Here is a 16,421-nt window from a genome sequence, read left to right as displayed (position 1 = left end):
AGGCCAATATTGATCGATACCAAATTATCAAAACGACCATGAGAGCCCCAAGACGTAGGCAGCTGGCTGGCTAGCTAGCTACACAACCAGCTGTTCATGTGCTCATGCTTCAAGATATTGACGAGTCCTGCTTTGCGGTGATGCTCTGGGTGAATGAACTTTGGGGACAACGCTTTCAACACGCATTTACTACATAAGCGTGGGGGCAGGATGCCCACGTCGCTTCAATACGGAACGCTGCACTAGAAACTATGTCATGCAAATGGGACGGCCTTGTTGGAACTTATCAACCAAGATTACGGCCATGGCATGTTCAACTCTATGCTAACTCTCCTTTAATGAACAGACATTGCTGTCAACCTGTGAACATTAAAATGTTTTAAATCGTGCAAAGTGACAAGGAAGGGTGAAGGGAGAGGTACAGAACACACTTTTTAAACGTTTGCCCTCAGCGAACCATTTGTGGGATGCACTTTATTAAACTGATCATTTACTTTTAGATGCAGCACACAAAGTAAGCGGCGAAGCATTCAGTAAACTAGGAACAGCAGAGACTGACAAGCAACACAGTGTTCTTCAAATGCAGCAATTTTTGCAGTGACTCTGCCATTGCCGATTTCGCCTGCGGGAACTTGTCTGAATGAACTTGTTCAAACCAAGCAGCCCTCTCTTACGCGGTGTCTTGTGCTGCCAAAGAGCGGTGCTGGTATGATCAAAATCGCTTTGTTATGCACATTTTTCTTCGGCGCAATCTTGCACTGCTCCATCTTTCAACAGCTTAAAAAGTTCTCATGAACAGGGCCTTTTTTTCATAAAACTTCATACGACAATCATAAGATATTAGGATCAGAATTTATTATTAAAAGTTTGGTCATATTGCAGTTACATAGCATGCAGAAGGAGATCCCGCAGTTAAAGACTGTATCGGGGCCTCCCGTACAAGAACATGGAAGAGTACCTCAAAGCAACAATCGCACACTGCAAGGTAGTACAGAGACAAAAAGAAAAGAACGTTAACTGAACAAATGACTAAATTTGTAAACTTCACACGAAAAGTTTGGGGGCATTGGCAAGTACAAAAGAAAGATGATCGACGGCTAACCTGGGTGTGGAGTCCGAGATCGACGCAGGCCTGCTTCTTGATCATGTCGTAGCGGTCCTTGCGGTTGTTGGGCAGCACCACGATGGCCAGCTGGAGGTTCCCTCCACTCCCGAACTCCTGCAGGGCGCGCACGTAGTTGCCCGCTCGCTCGTCGTCCAGCTGCAGCATCTGCAGCTGGCCCAAGCCCAGCCCCATCGGCGGGCTCACGCTCAGCAAGGTGCGCACGAACTCGGTGGTGTCGGTCTCCACCCGCCGGGGGCACACCACCAGCCACGACTCGATGTTGACCGCCACGTGCAGGCGCTGGTCGCGCGTCTCAAGCGAGAAATCGGCCGTCTGCTGGCTGTAGCCGTGACTGCGGTCGCCCTGCCTCACACGCTCGACCGGCAGCACGCGGCCCTTAACGGTTACCAGTGCGTCGTCGAACTTGAGGCCCCACTCGTCCATCTCCCGGCGGATCGCCTCTTCGCCGTTGATGCGGCCGATGAACTTCAGCAGGTACTTGATGCGCTTTGATGGCTCGATGCGCGTGTGCTGGGCCAAGTCATGCATCACAGACACGTTGGCCCGCATCTGTGAAGGGGGGGGGGGAGAGAGATAATGGTGAGTGAGAAGTACTTCACTGCTTCACTAGGCAGTATAGTCATGAGGAAAGTGATACGGTAGGTAGAGCTTAGCAGTCAGCTTCCGTAAATTCGGCCTTGATGGGATTGTCGAAATTGATTTATTTATCCGGCAGGTCGAACTAAACAAGGTGAAAAAAATGCAAGAACACACCACCACTTCATTTGGTAGTATTTGCCCGATACGAACACGCCCTAAATCAAGCGTACGCCCACTTCTTGTGTGTAAGAAGCACAAAACCAACATAGAAATAAAATTGAAGTAGAAATGTAACACGCAGTTGATGGTTTAGCAAAAAAAGAAAAATGAGCAAGGGTTTATCTGTTGCACCATCGCAGCCGGTTTCCTAAAGTAAGCATTGGCCCCTCTCTTTCTTTTTTTTAAATTTTGCTTTTCTGCAATACACTTGTGTTAGGCAGCAATGCATACAAACACTGCGAAGGCTGTTATAGTTTCATGTCTGACTGCACCACACAGGCAGCTCGGGCCCAATTTTCTTTAAAAAAGAGAGAAACAGGCACGTTAGAATCAGGTAAGTAGCGTAATCACACATGGCCAGCTGCACATATTGCTTCAAAAACTTAGTAGGGCAGGCCGAAAATAAGCGCTTCCAACAAGAGACAACGTGTCTCCAGACACCTTCACCATCCCCAAGCTCCTCTGAGACAGATGCTGCCGCAAAGAAGTCACTATCGGGGTCACCATAAGGGTTAATCAAGTTCGAATTATATGGTGAAAGCCAATTTTAGGAATGAAATAACGGAAGTTTGGGCCCACAGAAATGCATGAGCGCTGCCTGGGACCTTCAGTCAGGATCAAATTAACTGAAAAATTGAATTAACGGAGTCAATTTATCAGAAGCCTGATCAGAAGCCTGATCACCTCATGATCAGTCCCTGTGCGATCAAAGGTATAACTTTTTTTTGTTATTAAGGTGTGGAAGTTACCAAGTTGGTCTCTGCACCATGTATTCTTAGCCCTCTAAAATCTCTTGAACTGTTTAACAACTATGGATATTATACTATTCCCAACTGTCACTTGAAGAGCTTAACAGTGTTACGCAACCAGAAAAGTGGCTCTGCAATGCAGATGAAATCTGTACAGTATTATATATATATATATATATACATGTGTGTTTGTGTGCCAGCCAGTCACGAGCTGGCGCCATGTATCCGTTGGTGCACCATCGCCATTTGACATTTTCAAAGCCGCTCTTGTTTTTTTTTTGCTGTTAAACAAAATGGCAGCTTGACAGTTGTGCGTCGCTTCGATGGCTTTGTGCCAAATCTACTCAATCTGCGACCCCAACAGATCTGGTCACATTGCGTGCTCAACAAAACCAACAGACTATGGGCCCAGGACAACGCATCGACCATATTTTGCAAGAAATGAGACTGATTACCTCAGTTCAGTGATGAAAAAGTGCGACCATGTTGAAGCAGAAAGCGTCAAGCTACACCACCTTCACTACGTCATGTTGATGTCTTGAGAAGTTTAGACAGCTGTGAGTATCGTGAAACTGTCGGGAAGAAGTGACTGACAAGTAGTGTGTGCCCGTCAATAAAAGTGACAATTGCGCATTTTTTTCGTAAGACGGACGGACCGTCACGTGGCACCGGCGTTGCTGCTGGCTCCATGTTGGGTGCGTACGGAAGACGCTTAGACACGTCCGGCGTGAGTAAGGCAAAACTGTCAGGAAGAAGTTACTAACAAAATCTTTTCGCGTACACTAATTGAGAAACAGCTCCGAAAAAGAAGCGCGTTGTTTCTCTTGCATTCGAGGATCAGCGAACATGTCGGCATTAGACGAGTTTAGACTGCCGAAGTTATCATCAGATAACTATCACACATGGTTGATAAGGGCAAGAGCTGCTGTCGTACAGAAGGGATGCCCTTTCGGTTCCTTATCGTGGAGGACAACTACCTCGATGACATCGGGACTTGCAGAACTGCAAAAGAAGCTTGGAATACGCTGCAGGAAAGGCGCTGCAAATTTGGACTCTCGCATATACTCCAGATGATGCGCGACTTTTTCAACGTAAAAATGAAGAGAGACGAGTCAATGCAAGATTAAGGAAGATTGATGGTGCTGCATAGGAAGTTGTCAAATGCAGGCTATGCATTTAGAGACAGAGAGGTTGCATTAGTAGTGATAATGGTGCTTTCAAACACATTTGAACCGCTCACTCTGAATTTGGAACAAGACTAACAAAACCTCCAGACCAAAGCACTGAAGACAAGGCTGCTGATCGAAGAAAAGGGAAAGCTGCGTATTGACGAAGATCGGTTAAGCGAAGAGGAGAGTCAGACTGAGAGCAAGCAGACTGAGAGCAAGCAACCCAATGAGACGATGCATCGTCGACTCACTGGCAAGGAGGACGAGAAGTTTTGTCAATGCACATCAAGTATGCAAAAGAAGAAGGTGCGATGCTTTGCTTGTGGCAAAATTGGTCATATAGCCAGAGATCGTGATCAGTTTCAAGACGAAGGGGATGACCAGAAGACGACAAAACCATTACAGGCAATGATTGCAGCACAGATGGCTTTATGTGCTAAAATGTAATAACAGCGCTTTCACACGTGTGGCATCTTGATAGCGGTGCTGCAGATAACATGACATCGCACAAGGCGAAGGTCACTGACTTCAAGCCATGCGAGTCAGGAGTATAAACTGCAAACAAAGAATCCGTGAGTGTCATGGGGAAAGTATGAGTTCAGATTCAACTATCTGAAGAGTGCTTTGGGTATTTCATCACGCTAGAAGATGTCCTTTATGTTGCCGACTTGAACGACAACCTACTATCAGTCGAAATAATTGAAGAGCGAGGTTTGCACGTGACGTTCGCCGAGGGCAAAGCCGAAGTTACGAAGGACACTGGTGAGCTGATCCTCACGGCAACTTGAGAAGGAAGACTGTACTCTGTCAAAGAAAAGATATCGACGAAGATGGCAAAGACAAAACACAGCTTTGTGGCAGAGACGACTAGGCTACCTTCACCAGGATGCTGTTCAAGGCCTCTGTGGAGCTAGTGAAGACCCTGTGAAGGACAAATGTGACACATGTTGTCTGGGAAAGCTAAGGCGAAGCAGTTTCCCAAAGGGTGAGGCAACACGGGCTAAGATTTCACTGGAGCTGGTGCATTCAGATGTGGTTGGAAAGGTCACAAACGATCAAAGGGAGCTCCAGTTACTTTGTAACCTTCACAGACGACTATTTAACATACAACTGTGGTTTACTCCATGAAGGCCAAAATCAAAGTGCTTCAGAAGGTTGGCAAGTACAGACGCATGGCGGAAAATCTGCACAACACGAAGGTGAAGACCTTGCGTAGTGACAATGGAGGAGCGTACACAAGCAAAGAGTGCAACGAGTACCTGGCCAAGCATGGCATAAGACGCCAGCTGACCATTACTGGCACGCCTGAGCAGAATGGAGTCGCAGAGAGAATGAACCAAATATTGCTTCACATGACGAAGTGCCCTCTCATGGAATCAGGTGTCACCAAAAGGCACTGGGCTGACGCCGTTGTCACTGCAAGTCACATCAGAAACAAGTGCCCATCGAAAGCGGTTGTTGGGGAGGCACCAGAAGCTCTGTGGACAGAGGTAGAAGTGAAACTGGACCACATAAGAGTGTTTGGGTGCAGAGCATGGAGTGTGCGAAACAGAAGTCGCAAGGGGAGCAAGTTGGACCCGAAAGCAGAAGAGTGCCTACTGGTTGCCTACCCAGAAGGAGTGAAGGGGTCCAAGCTGTGGAACCAGAAGGAAGATCGCTTTTTTGTAAGTCGGGACGTTACCTTTAAAAAGAGTCCTTCCCATGCAAGCTTACCCAGGTTGCAAGCAGTAAGACTGAAGCACATAGCGACACTTTATGCGCAATCACGTTACAAGTGGAAGACAGCTTGAGCGAGCCACGTGATGTTGGTAGTTCAGATCGCAATCGTACTGAATACAACTATGGTATGTGTAGTTGCCTCGTCTCATCAGCTGATGAAGACGAGGCAACTACACAGGACAAGAGACCTACGCAGTGACTGTCCAGCGTGACAGATTCTGGTACACAGGCACTAAGATGGTCGGAAAGACTAGCAAACAAGAAACCACGTCAAACTGAATGTCACGGCTGCTACGTAGCCAGGCAAAACAGCCAAAGAGATCCAGAAACTCTACACGAAGCCTTATCTGCACCTGACAAGGAGGAATGGAAAAGCAGCTATACAGAGTGAACTGGACAGCCTTGAAGCTTCCAATACATGGGAGCGAGTGCCACGACCAAAAGACAGACAAGTCGTAAAATGCATGTGGGTGTTCCGCAAGAAGTACAAATGGTGACTTAGAGCGACACAAGGCACGGCTGGTTGCATGCGGACACTCACAAGTGAAAGGTACCGATTACAAGGAAACCTACTCACCTGTAGTGAAGCTGAAGTCCGTCAGGACAATGCTGGCCATAGCGGTTGAGAGGAATTGGAAGATCCAGCAGATGGACATAACGGCAGCATACTTAAATGGTATTCTGAAGGAGCCCGTCTACATGGAACAACCGCAGCCTTTGACTGACTATAAGAAGGATGAAGTCTGCCTTCTGAAGAAGAGCCTTTATGGGCTACGACAGTCTGGAAGGGAGTGGAACCTTGCTTTGGACAAAATGCTCAAGTCAAAAGGGATCACAATATCATAAGTAGAACCCTGTATTTATGTCAGCAAGAAGAACTTCATCGTTGGAGTTATGTTGATGACTTGCTGTTCATCGCAGAAGATGAGAAATAGATTGCCGACTTCAAGAGCCGCTTGGGTCAAGAATTTGATGCAAGAGACTTGGGTGAAGTTAGCCACATTCTTTCCATATGACTGAAGAAAGAAAAAGATAGAAAACTAACACTTGACCAGACAGCCTACGCTAACGACATACTGGAGACGTTTGGCATGTCAGATGCAAAGGCACCATCATCAACTTTGGATCCTGGAAGCAAGTACCAAAGAGGAGACAAAAATAAGCCATCAAGTGAGGACCTGGCCTGCAAGTACAGACAAGCAATTGGTGTAATGCTTTACCTCATCGGAGGCACGAGGTCGGACTTGGCTTTTGCGACTACTTACGTGAGCCAGTTCAATGAAGATCCCACAGAAGAACATTGGAATGGCATAAGGCACATTCTTCGCTCTGAGCCCTAGTCTACCAGAGAACAAGGAAGTGCATACAAGCCTTTTGCGACGCAGACTGGGCTAGTGACAAGGCTGACAGGAAGTCATTTAGGGGGCATGTGTTCACGCTAGCTGGTCATACGTTTTGCCGGAGTAGTAAGAAGCAACAAAGCACTGCATTGTCAGCAGTCAAAACGGAATATGTAGCAATGTGTCATGCTACAAAGGAAGTAATGTGGCTCCAAAATTTCATGAAGGAACTTAATGCGCACGAATTTATGCACGAACCACAGGTTTTGATGGCTGGCAACCAGGGTGCGATTGCGCGTGCGAAAAGCCAAGTTACTTCAGAAAGAAGCAAATACATTGACCTCAAGTATTATTTCCTGAGAGTAAAGGCCGAAGAGGGAAAGTTACAACTCCAGTACGTCGAATCGTCAAACAACTGCGCCGACCTCTTCACTAAGGCCTTAAATGGAAGAATGACTCTCAAGCACTGTGAATGTTTGGGCATCAAAAGTGTGGGCGCAATGACAGTCCATTAAGGAGGGGAGTGTCAGTAGTGTAATGGGGAGTAACGAGATGGCGCCATGTATCCGATGGTGCGCCATCGCCGTTACACCTTTTTCAAAGCCACTCTTGTTTTCTCCCTCTCGTTTTCTTAGTGCTATCAAACAAAATGGCAGCTTAACAGTTGTGTGTCGTTTCGTTAGCTTCGTGCCAAATCCACTCAATCCGCGATCCCAAAATCATCAAGATAGAAGAGATGCGGCGATTTATTGGTGTTACCACAACAGATGGAACATGTGTGCAACCTTGCTCACAGCACTGCAAGTCATAGCTTGAAGATACGCACATTTCTGGATGTGACAAGGTCATTCATTTTTAATGCCAGAAAACCTCTCCTACTGTTTAACTGTGACCTGTGGCGATGTGCATAAGAGGCCCTGCAAGTAATCGCACGCCATCTGGAAGGCTGACCTTGCCCAGCAGGTGCAGGCTATCATGAATGACAACATTGGATAGTCAATGGTGGCTATTGCCTAGCGGTGCCAGGTAGCAGAACCAGTACGGTGTCGAGCTCTGTGCGCACGAGGCCAATTACTAGGTCGCTAAAGTCGTACACGGATTTTTGTAGTATGTAAATACAAATACCCACATAGCAGCATTGCTTTGCCATTTTCCAGCTATCATGCCATAGTACGCCGATGTCTGAACGAAATTAACATTATTTCAACTGAGATAACAGTGCGCTGTCCAAACGTCGACACCCTAGAGTTGTCACTGTTTTCCCCAAGTACCTCACGCACCAAGCAAACTTTTTTTCCCAGAAACACGCTGGTGATGCCACATGGGTGTGCATCACTGTACTGGACTGCATGGCATATTTATTACATGCCAGCTACGGTTGCATTCAGCATTATTCTGCACATGGTTCACATTATACTTGTGTATATTACTGCAGACCCCGAGCATATGATTTAAAGAGGCTGTGGACCTACACAGTGAGCAGGGTGAGTCTACCAAGTGAGGGTAAAAGTGTGTGTATATTTGTGGGTTGGGAAAGGTGTGGGTTTGGAGCCGGTGCCAGGTGACTTCTTGTCTCTTGGAGAGCTTGGGATGTGGTTGGGGTTCTGTCTGCTTTGGGAGATGGTAGCGTTGAGCTATGTCGTGGTATGCAGTCACTGGCTCACTGACCAGGTTCCTTGGGTCAGAGGCGGGACCCACCGCTTGGTTGACGAATCCATGGGCACATTGGCGGGCCACCTCATTCCCTGGGTTCTCTGCATATCTGCGAAGTATTAGTACCCCTGATTTACTCTGTGTGCACTTAAGCCCACGTTAGTCACGTACTGGACGACCATGTTGGCTGCCTTCCGAAGGGCCTCTGACTTGTCCATCGGATCCCATGGTCACCCATAGCGTAATGTCGTTGGTATAGAGAGTGTGTTGCAGGCTTTGTTTGGGTGGTAGCGACTTCCCTGCAAGGTTAAATAGGAAAGACGACAGAACGGCTCCCTGAGGAGTGCCGCAAGCTCCCAGGCTGATCGGTTCAGAGAGTAGGTCACCCACCGAGAGTTCGACGATATGGTTGGATAGAAAGGCACATATGTAATTGTATGTGTGTTCTCCCAATTGCAACTCAGCCAAGCTGTTTACTACGGCAGAGTCCTTCGCGTTATCAAAGGCTTTGTGAAGGTCTAGGCCGAGTAAGGCTTTGGTACAGTAAAACCTCGTTAAACCGTACCCGCTTACATAGTAGTTTCGTTTTAAAACTAGTAAAGACAAATTCCCGACTCAACAGCCACTGAACATAATGTGTTTTGCATCCACATAAACCGTACCAGCTTATTGTGTACCTATCGGTTAACACGTAGTGTTTCCACTTTTTGTCGCACAAACACGGCGGTGTGTAATCTACATCAGGCAGCCCGGCAGAACAACAAGCCTCGGAGATCAGAACAATGGCCTTCAAGCATCCTGTGCGTTTGCGTGTGAAGGCACTTCAACATCAACATGATTTCGGTGCCGTGCCAGAGAGCATTGTGCGTCCTGCGGGCAAGGACTTGCGTCATGCCGAAGCTCAGATAAAAAGACGCCGGGTGCTCAGCACCGAAGAAAAATTAGACATCGTTTCTTCTATTGAACGTGACACGAAGAAGTCGGCGCTGGCATGCGACAGGGGTCAACTGTTTGTGTGTGCCATTTGGAACACGAAGAAGTTGCTCCGCAGCGCTGCTGCGGCAGCAAAAATGTCATGTCGGCTACGAGGTTCGAATTTTCGCCATCGTTGCCTCTGTTGTTGCCAAACTGTCACCTAGCGACAGTGATGAGGACGACGCGGCAAGTGACAGCACCGGCGATTCAGGCCAGACAGTGGCAGAAGCTTCGCGTTATGTCAGACACATGAATGCAATCGTCGCGACGAGAACAGCACCCCGCAATGAAAAAAGGCGCTCCGCGACTTCTGCAACGCTGCCGCACCAGTGCACGGAGAATATGCAACCCCAACGAGGAATCTGCCATGCGAGTGTTTGCCAAGAAGAGAGGACAGGCTGAAAAAGCTGGCTCACAGCTTCAGCAAGTTCGAGGCCGCTGTCGTCAGTGATAGGACACCGCAGCATCAAACAAAAATACTGTAAAAACCTGCATATAACACGAGGTTTTTTCCTACTATTAGCATCTCGAATTTTCGCTTATACTATATGCGGATCCAAACAAAAATTTTAATCAGAAATTAGGGCTAGAAGTTTTGGTTTCGTTATTGCTGCGTAGCTATATATGGCTTGACTTCGTTATTGATGCATAGCTGCGGCTTCGCTTCCTTTTTGCTGCGTGACTATGGCTTGGTTTTGTTATTGCTGCGTGAGTACAGCATCGTTTCTTTATTGTTGAGTGCGCACCTTGGCAGCGCACGTGCAAACCACGCTTCGCGAAGTCATAATCATCATCATCAGCCTAGTTACGCCCACTGCAGGGCAAAGGCCTCTCCCATACTTCTCCAACAACCCCGGTCATGTACTAATTGTGGCCATGCCATGCCTGCAAACTTCTTAATCTCATCCGCCCACCTAACTTTCTGCCGCCCTCTGCTACGCTTCCCTTCCCTTGGAATCCATTCCGTAACCCTTAATAACCATCGGTTATCTTCCCTCCTCATTACATATCTTGCCCATGCCCATTTCTTTTTCTTGATTTCAACTAAGATGTCATTACCTCGCGTTTGTTCCCTCACCCAATCTGCTCTTTTCTTATCCCTTAACGTTACACCTATCATTCTTCTTTCCATAGCTCGTTGCGTCGTCCTCAATTTGAGTAGAATCCTTTTCGTAAGCCTCCAGGTTTCTGCCCCGTAGGTGAGTACTGGTAAGACACAGCTATTATATACTTTTCTCTTGAGGGATAATGGCAACCTGCTGTTCATGATCTGAGAATGCCTGCCAAACGCACCCCAGCCCATTCTTATTCTTCTGATTATTTCCGTCTCATGATCCGGATCCGCCGTCACTACCTGCCCTAAGTAGATGTATTCGCGAAGTACACCTTTATTATTCCGCATTGAACAACCAAGATGTCCGGACCACGAAAACAGTACTCGGCTGCTTTCAAGAGAAAGGTTATTTTAGCCACACAGGACTTCGGCAACCGTGCTGCCGGGAGGAAGTTTGGTGTCAACGAGGCAAGCATTCGCGGATGGCGTCGTAGAAGGAAGCCCTTTTTGCATGCAGCAGAACGCGAAGAAGCTTTCGTGCCTCTCGAAGAGTGGGACATTCCGGGAAATCGAACTCGCCCTGACGGAGTTCGTACCCCAACAGCGAGCCGCGCTTTTAACTGTGAGCGTAGAGCTTATGCAGGCAAAAGCTAAGGAGCTTGCAAGGGCAAAAGGGCTACCGAGTCCACCTTCAAAGCAAGCAAGCACTGCATTTATCGCTACGTGTGCCGTGCTGGTTTTTCCTTACGCTGCCAAACTTCGATTTCGCAAAAGCTGCCCGAATCGTTCGAAGAACTGCTTGTGGCTTTCCAGCGCCACGTTATTTCGCTGCGCAAGTCCAAGAAATTCCAGCTCGCGCAAATCGGCAATGCTGACCAAACGCCGGTTTATCTGGACATGTCATCGCCCCTCACCGTGAACGAAAAGGGGTCTAAACAAGTTCACGTCTGGTCCACTGGCAACAAGAAAACGCAAGTTACCGTCATGTTGTCATGCACGGCAGACGGACGCAAGCTTCCGCCCTATGTTGTCTCAGCATCACTGTGGGCACATCTAGTGAGCGCATCTAAACTTACAGCCAAAATGCCCCGCCCAAAGAGGCTGCTAACTCAGGCCTGATTCGAGGAGCGCAAACTTAAGCTTGTTGAAGCCGGGAAAATGACGAGCGGTTCGGGCCGCTCACCAGCTTGGCAAGTGTCTGCATCTCGTGCTGCAAGGATTCGATCAACATGTGCTTCCCTTTACGTAGATGTCAACTACTGAGTCTGTCAGATGTTTTAGTAACTTTGGATCATGCATTTTTCTGGTTAGTATGTTTTTTTCCTCGCATTTTTTTCCTAGAACGTATGAACAAGATTCTACAGTAAAAAAAATTATGCTGGTTCCGTTGTGAAGAAAGTTGAACTTGTGTTTTTCAATGAAAATAACTGCACAACAGGGCTGGAAACTGACCATCTACGCAAGTAGTCTAAATCAGAAAGCAAAAAAATCAACCCTGTAAGCACCAGCTTAAACAAGCAGAAGGCATCAAAGATAGCCCCTATAGCACATGCCTCGTCGGTGAGTCCGGTGAGCACGCACAGCTCGGGTATGAGGTAGATGTTGTCAGTCCTGCCAGCACGCAGGTCCTTCTCCTTAGGACGGCACACCAGGAGTGGCTGCCTTCTGTCAGAAATACGCTTCTCGTATTGTTCCTACAAGTAGGACGAAGGGCATCCATGTCAACTGGATGTTGGACAACGTGCAACGAAGAAGCAGAAAAAAAATGCGATACGCATAGTTTGGCAGGGGGAGGTGTGACATAACGTGATTGCGAAGTCTAGAGCACACCGCTCATTCTAGAATACCCATGACGATGCCTGCCCCAGGTGGGAACACCCATCACTACAAGTTAGAACAAAGCAACTATTCAGACAGGGTGTAGGATAACACAGAATAAAAGCACAATAACATAGGACAAACGTAACTCCCATATTTAGAAATGCATCTTAACTTGAAGCCCAAGCTCAACTTGGTGAAAATAATGTCGGACATGAACCCGCCAAACGAAGCACAATGAGGGCTTTTGGTACGTTTACACCAGCTGGCACTGTCATCTGGATCAAGTCAAGCATAGGCTTCAAGTTAAGGCACGTTTGTGAATATGGGGGTAATACAACACAGGAGACAGTCTAGCCCAATACATGATCAACAGAAGTAGTGCATAGGACAAAGTAGGACAACAGGTATCTAGTACAAAGAGAGCTAGCTTAGTCAAGCGGTCGTTTAAACTGCTTTTTTCCTTCAGCGCCCCAGTTTTATTTGGAACCAACTGAATTAAAATTGAAGTATTGATTGGTTGATTCATATAAGATTCCATGGTTAGGTGAGGAAGCAGATGAAGATATCAAGAAGGATGCCAAGGCTGTCAAAGAAGAAAACAAGGCTAAGACAGAGAAATGGAGGCCAAATATGGCTACTCAGTGATCATAATAAATTCTCAAAGGCTCCCAGCCTTCAGGGACTTCTAAAAGTGATAGTCACAATGTAGGGCCGAGAAGTACACAAGGAGCAGGACAGCATAGGACACAAATGGCAAGTAGGGCAATGCAGCACACAAGAAAATATACCGACCAGTGTGCACGCTAGGACACGTAGCATGGGGAGCTACACACAACTCGTCTGGGCGTACATTAACAAAGACACTATACACGATGATTTGTGCTCACTGACAAGGGGGGGAGGCAGACCACTGACCCCCCTCTACTCTATCTACATACATACATGAAAAACAGCAAATGTATGTCGATGCACCAACTAAAAACAGCAATATCGAATATATATATATATATATATATATATATATATATATATATATATATATATATATATATATATATATATATAGGTGCCACGCGACTGGACGCTTGAGGCACTTTACGTGTATTTGCGGGCTCCATTCACACTTGGAAAATCACTTTTATTTAGCACGTACAGTCGCCTAATTCTTTAACTGGTGTGCGAGAGCGGCGACTTTTCCGGGCGTCAGCGCCGTATGACGCGGCGAGGCTGGAAACAGCCTAGTAGACGATGGGCCCAGCTGAGCGCGCTTTGTCCGCATGCGCTTAGCCTCAGACTGTTTCCAGCCTCGCCCCGTCAAACGGCGCTGACGCACGGAAAAGTCGCCGCTCCCGCACACCAGTTAAAGATTTGGGCGACTGTACTGACCAACAGAAAGCTTTATTAAGAGTTTTTCATGTTGCTCGACAATTTGGTCATTGACACTTTGCATGTAATTATAATATTCGGGAAGTTCATCCATTAAGACATCATTATTTAATTAGGCAGAATGCAACAAGAATATATATATATATATATATATATATATATATATAAAGAGAGAGAGAGAGAGAGAGAAAGAGAGAGCATTTACCAATAATTTTAACGTTAACAAACACGGACCTGATTATGGATCACACATACGGTAATCTACGAAAGGCGAAAAAATGATCTGAATTTGAATTTATACATTGAAATCGCAGAAAATCTCAAGATCATGCAAGGACAAATGGCAATGTGTGCCTGACAGAGGTCTCTGACTCCGCACAACATCAGCAGTACAGCGCATACAAAAATACGCCTTTGCTACAAATTTAACATCTAAACAAAAAATAGTACTTGGTGTTTACATCTATTAGAACAAATTCATTGCTAGTTAAGGGAATAGTACCGTCGAGGTTATACACAACAAAGTACAGTCATCATAAAACACTGGCAATGTTGGCTGCAATAAAGAATTATTGCAGATGTGCGCAACCTTGCAGAATTACAACTAAATTTCCAGCAAAGCTGCTGTTTCTTTTGCATAGTTGCAACAAGAGTCAGTTTCCTTATAATTATATCACGTCCTTTGATACGTTGCCTGTACATGACTGCTCCGTTTGAAACCTTGCCCGCATGTAATGCTTTCCAGCACTTGTGAGAAATTTTGAAACAGCCAGCCAATTCATCAACACACATATTAATTCACGATGTCACGCTCATAGTGTTCCTCCCAATTTCGCTAAATTTGATCTTAGTAACATTCGTAGCCCTGCCAGGGACACAGGATAAATTCTGCCCTCTCACCAGACACTTGAAATTCTCTAGAGCATTTGCATATGCAATCTACTGGCAAAGCACCAATTACCCACCCATTACTGACTTTCCCGCACGTATCACCCATTACTACCTTGTCTTTACCGCCACCAAACATGGAAGATGCTGCCTAGTTTAGTTCACCGAGGCTAACAGGTGAACCAAATATATCATGCATCAAAAAGAAAAGCAAAGTGAGGGTTCACTAACTATATGTAATGCCCTGTAAATATAAAACACAACACATTTCCTTTAAGATGCGGCCATTTCTTCCAAGTGTAAACTTTGTGAAACGCAGAATTCTCTTAGAGATTCGGGAAACACAGATGATAAGAGCAAATCGACCCTTTGGAACACTTGCTTAAGGATCTCTTTTTTTTTTGCAAAAGCTGTATTCGATCGACACACATTAGACAACACACACAATCATGGTGCAGCATTCCCCCTATGTTCGCAAAATTTTACCTCTGTTGTCGCTGTAATTATGACAGGGCAGCGGCATGTTTTATGGCACTCATAAAACACACCGATTACGCTTAGTACAACTTGAATACGTAATCTATTGAAGAAAAGCGCATTTAACCCACCTGCTTAGGACGTTGCCTACACATTACCAATAGCATGCCCCTATTTTTCCCCAAATATGAACAGGGTGTCCAATTTAGAGACCCCCAAATGCATCGAAGAAACAAACTATGAGCCTCGTGCGATGCACAGAAATAGGAAAAGCGAGGGTTCAGTAATAATTTGCAAAGCTTTCACTTAAAGCAGGAATGTGAAAGTTTCACAAAGAATTCGAAGTTCATATCTCATGCAGCTGTGTCTCGTGCCATTTTTTTAAATATTATATATCTGCCAATATTCTCCTGCAGGGAGCATGAGCTAGTGAACTCTTATGTATAGACAGCCTGGGTATGAAATGGACAGACATCAGAAGTTACACAGCCTGATAGAAAAAAAATTCAGCTTGGTGCTGTGACGGTATATTGCAATGGCTTTGCACATTTTCAACAAGGTCGTTTTCACCGCTGTACCTAGGATAACTCATGAATACACGACGAACATTGACAGTCACACCTGTAAATTTTAATATCTTTTTTTTCTGGTGGTGAAAAGAGACAGAGCGTGCTACACTGTCTCGACAATCTCTGGACAGAGATTCAAAGGTTGCTGTACTATCTGACTATCCGGTGATTTCATGTGCCATGAGGAGTGCAATTGTTGAGTGCAGTTGATTATAACACTTCACCCAGACCCCACCGCTTGCCCTTAAGTCAAATAGAGCAATGCGCTTTTGGGTTTTCATATATGATTATACGGGCCGAAAAGCTGCGCATGATACAAGAAGTGCCAGATGAAATTTTTTATGGTAAGAACTGCTATGGGCACATCCCGCGCATCATGGCGAGGCACAAAAGACAATCCTCGTTAAAGAAATAGAGAAAAGATAAAGCTTTAAGGATAAAGAAAACCGCTAGTTACAGTGGCAATATATCAAGAAACAAAACTTTGCCTCAGGTGTCGTTTTGTTTAATTCGCCAGAGTGCAGCCAAGAGTGCCCACTTTTGAAAGTGGGGCGCAAATGGCATACTTTATTTACCCTTGCACTTTTAACAGTGGTGAGTAGGCATATGGTTGTTCAGGTATAGCAGTTAAGCAAGAAAAGCTTTAAAGAGATTTGTGGTGGCAGCTAATATTGAAGTGGTGAGAAAACGTGTCTTA

At 46.0% G+C, this 16,421-nt stretch overlaps 1 protein-coding gene across 1 annotated transcript in view; it reads right to left on the bottom strand.

Moving 5' to 3' along the window:
* Nucleotides 1-835: 835 nt before the first annotated feature.
* The window catches only part of LOC139051820 (piwi-like protein 1), a 37,100-nt gene continuing 21,514 nt past the window's right edge, over nt 836-16,421 (bottom strand). The window contains exons 3-4 of the mRNA XM_070528833.1: nt 12,137-12,277; nt 836-1,675 (exon numbers count right to left, since the gene is read on the bottom strand). Of these exons, the coding sequence (XP_070384934.1) occupies nt 872-1,675; nt 12,137-12,277 (945 nt within the window). The 3' untranslated portion in view covers nt 836-871. The remainder of the gene's footprint in view (nt 1,676-12,136; nt 12,278-16,421) is intronic.

This window comes from Dermacentor albipictus, unplaced genomic scaffold, assembly GCF_038994185.2.
Source record: "Dermacentor albipictus isolate Rhodes 1998 colony unplaced genomic scaffold, USDA_Dalb.pri_finalv2 scaffold_14, whole genome shotgun sequence".
In the NCBI taxonomy this organism is placed as follows: Eukaryota; Metazoa; Arthropoda; class Arachnida; order Ixodida; family Ixodidae; genus Dermacentor; species Dermacentor albipictus.
Note: the sequence above shows the minus strand (reverse complement) of the source record. Positions and strands in the feature narration are given on the sequence as shown.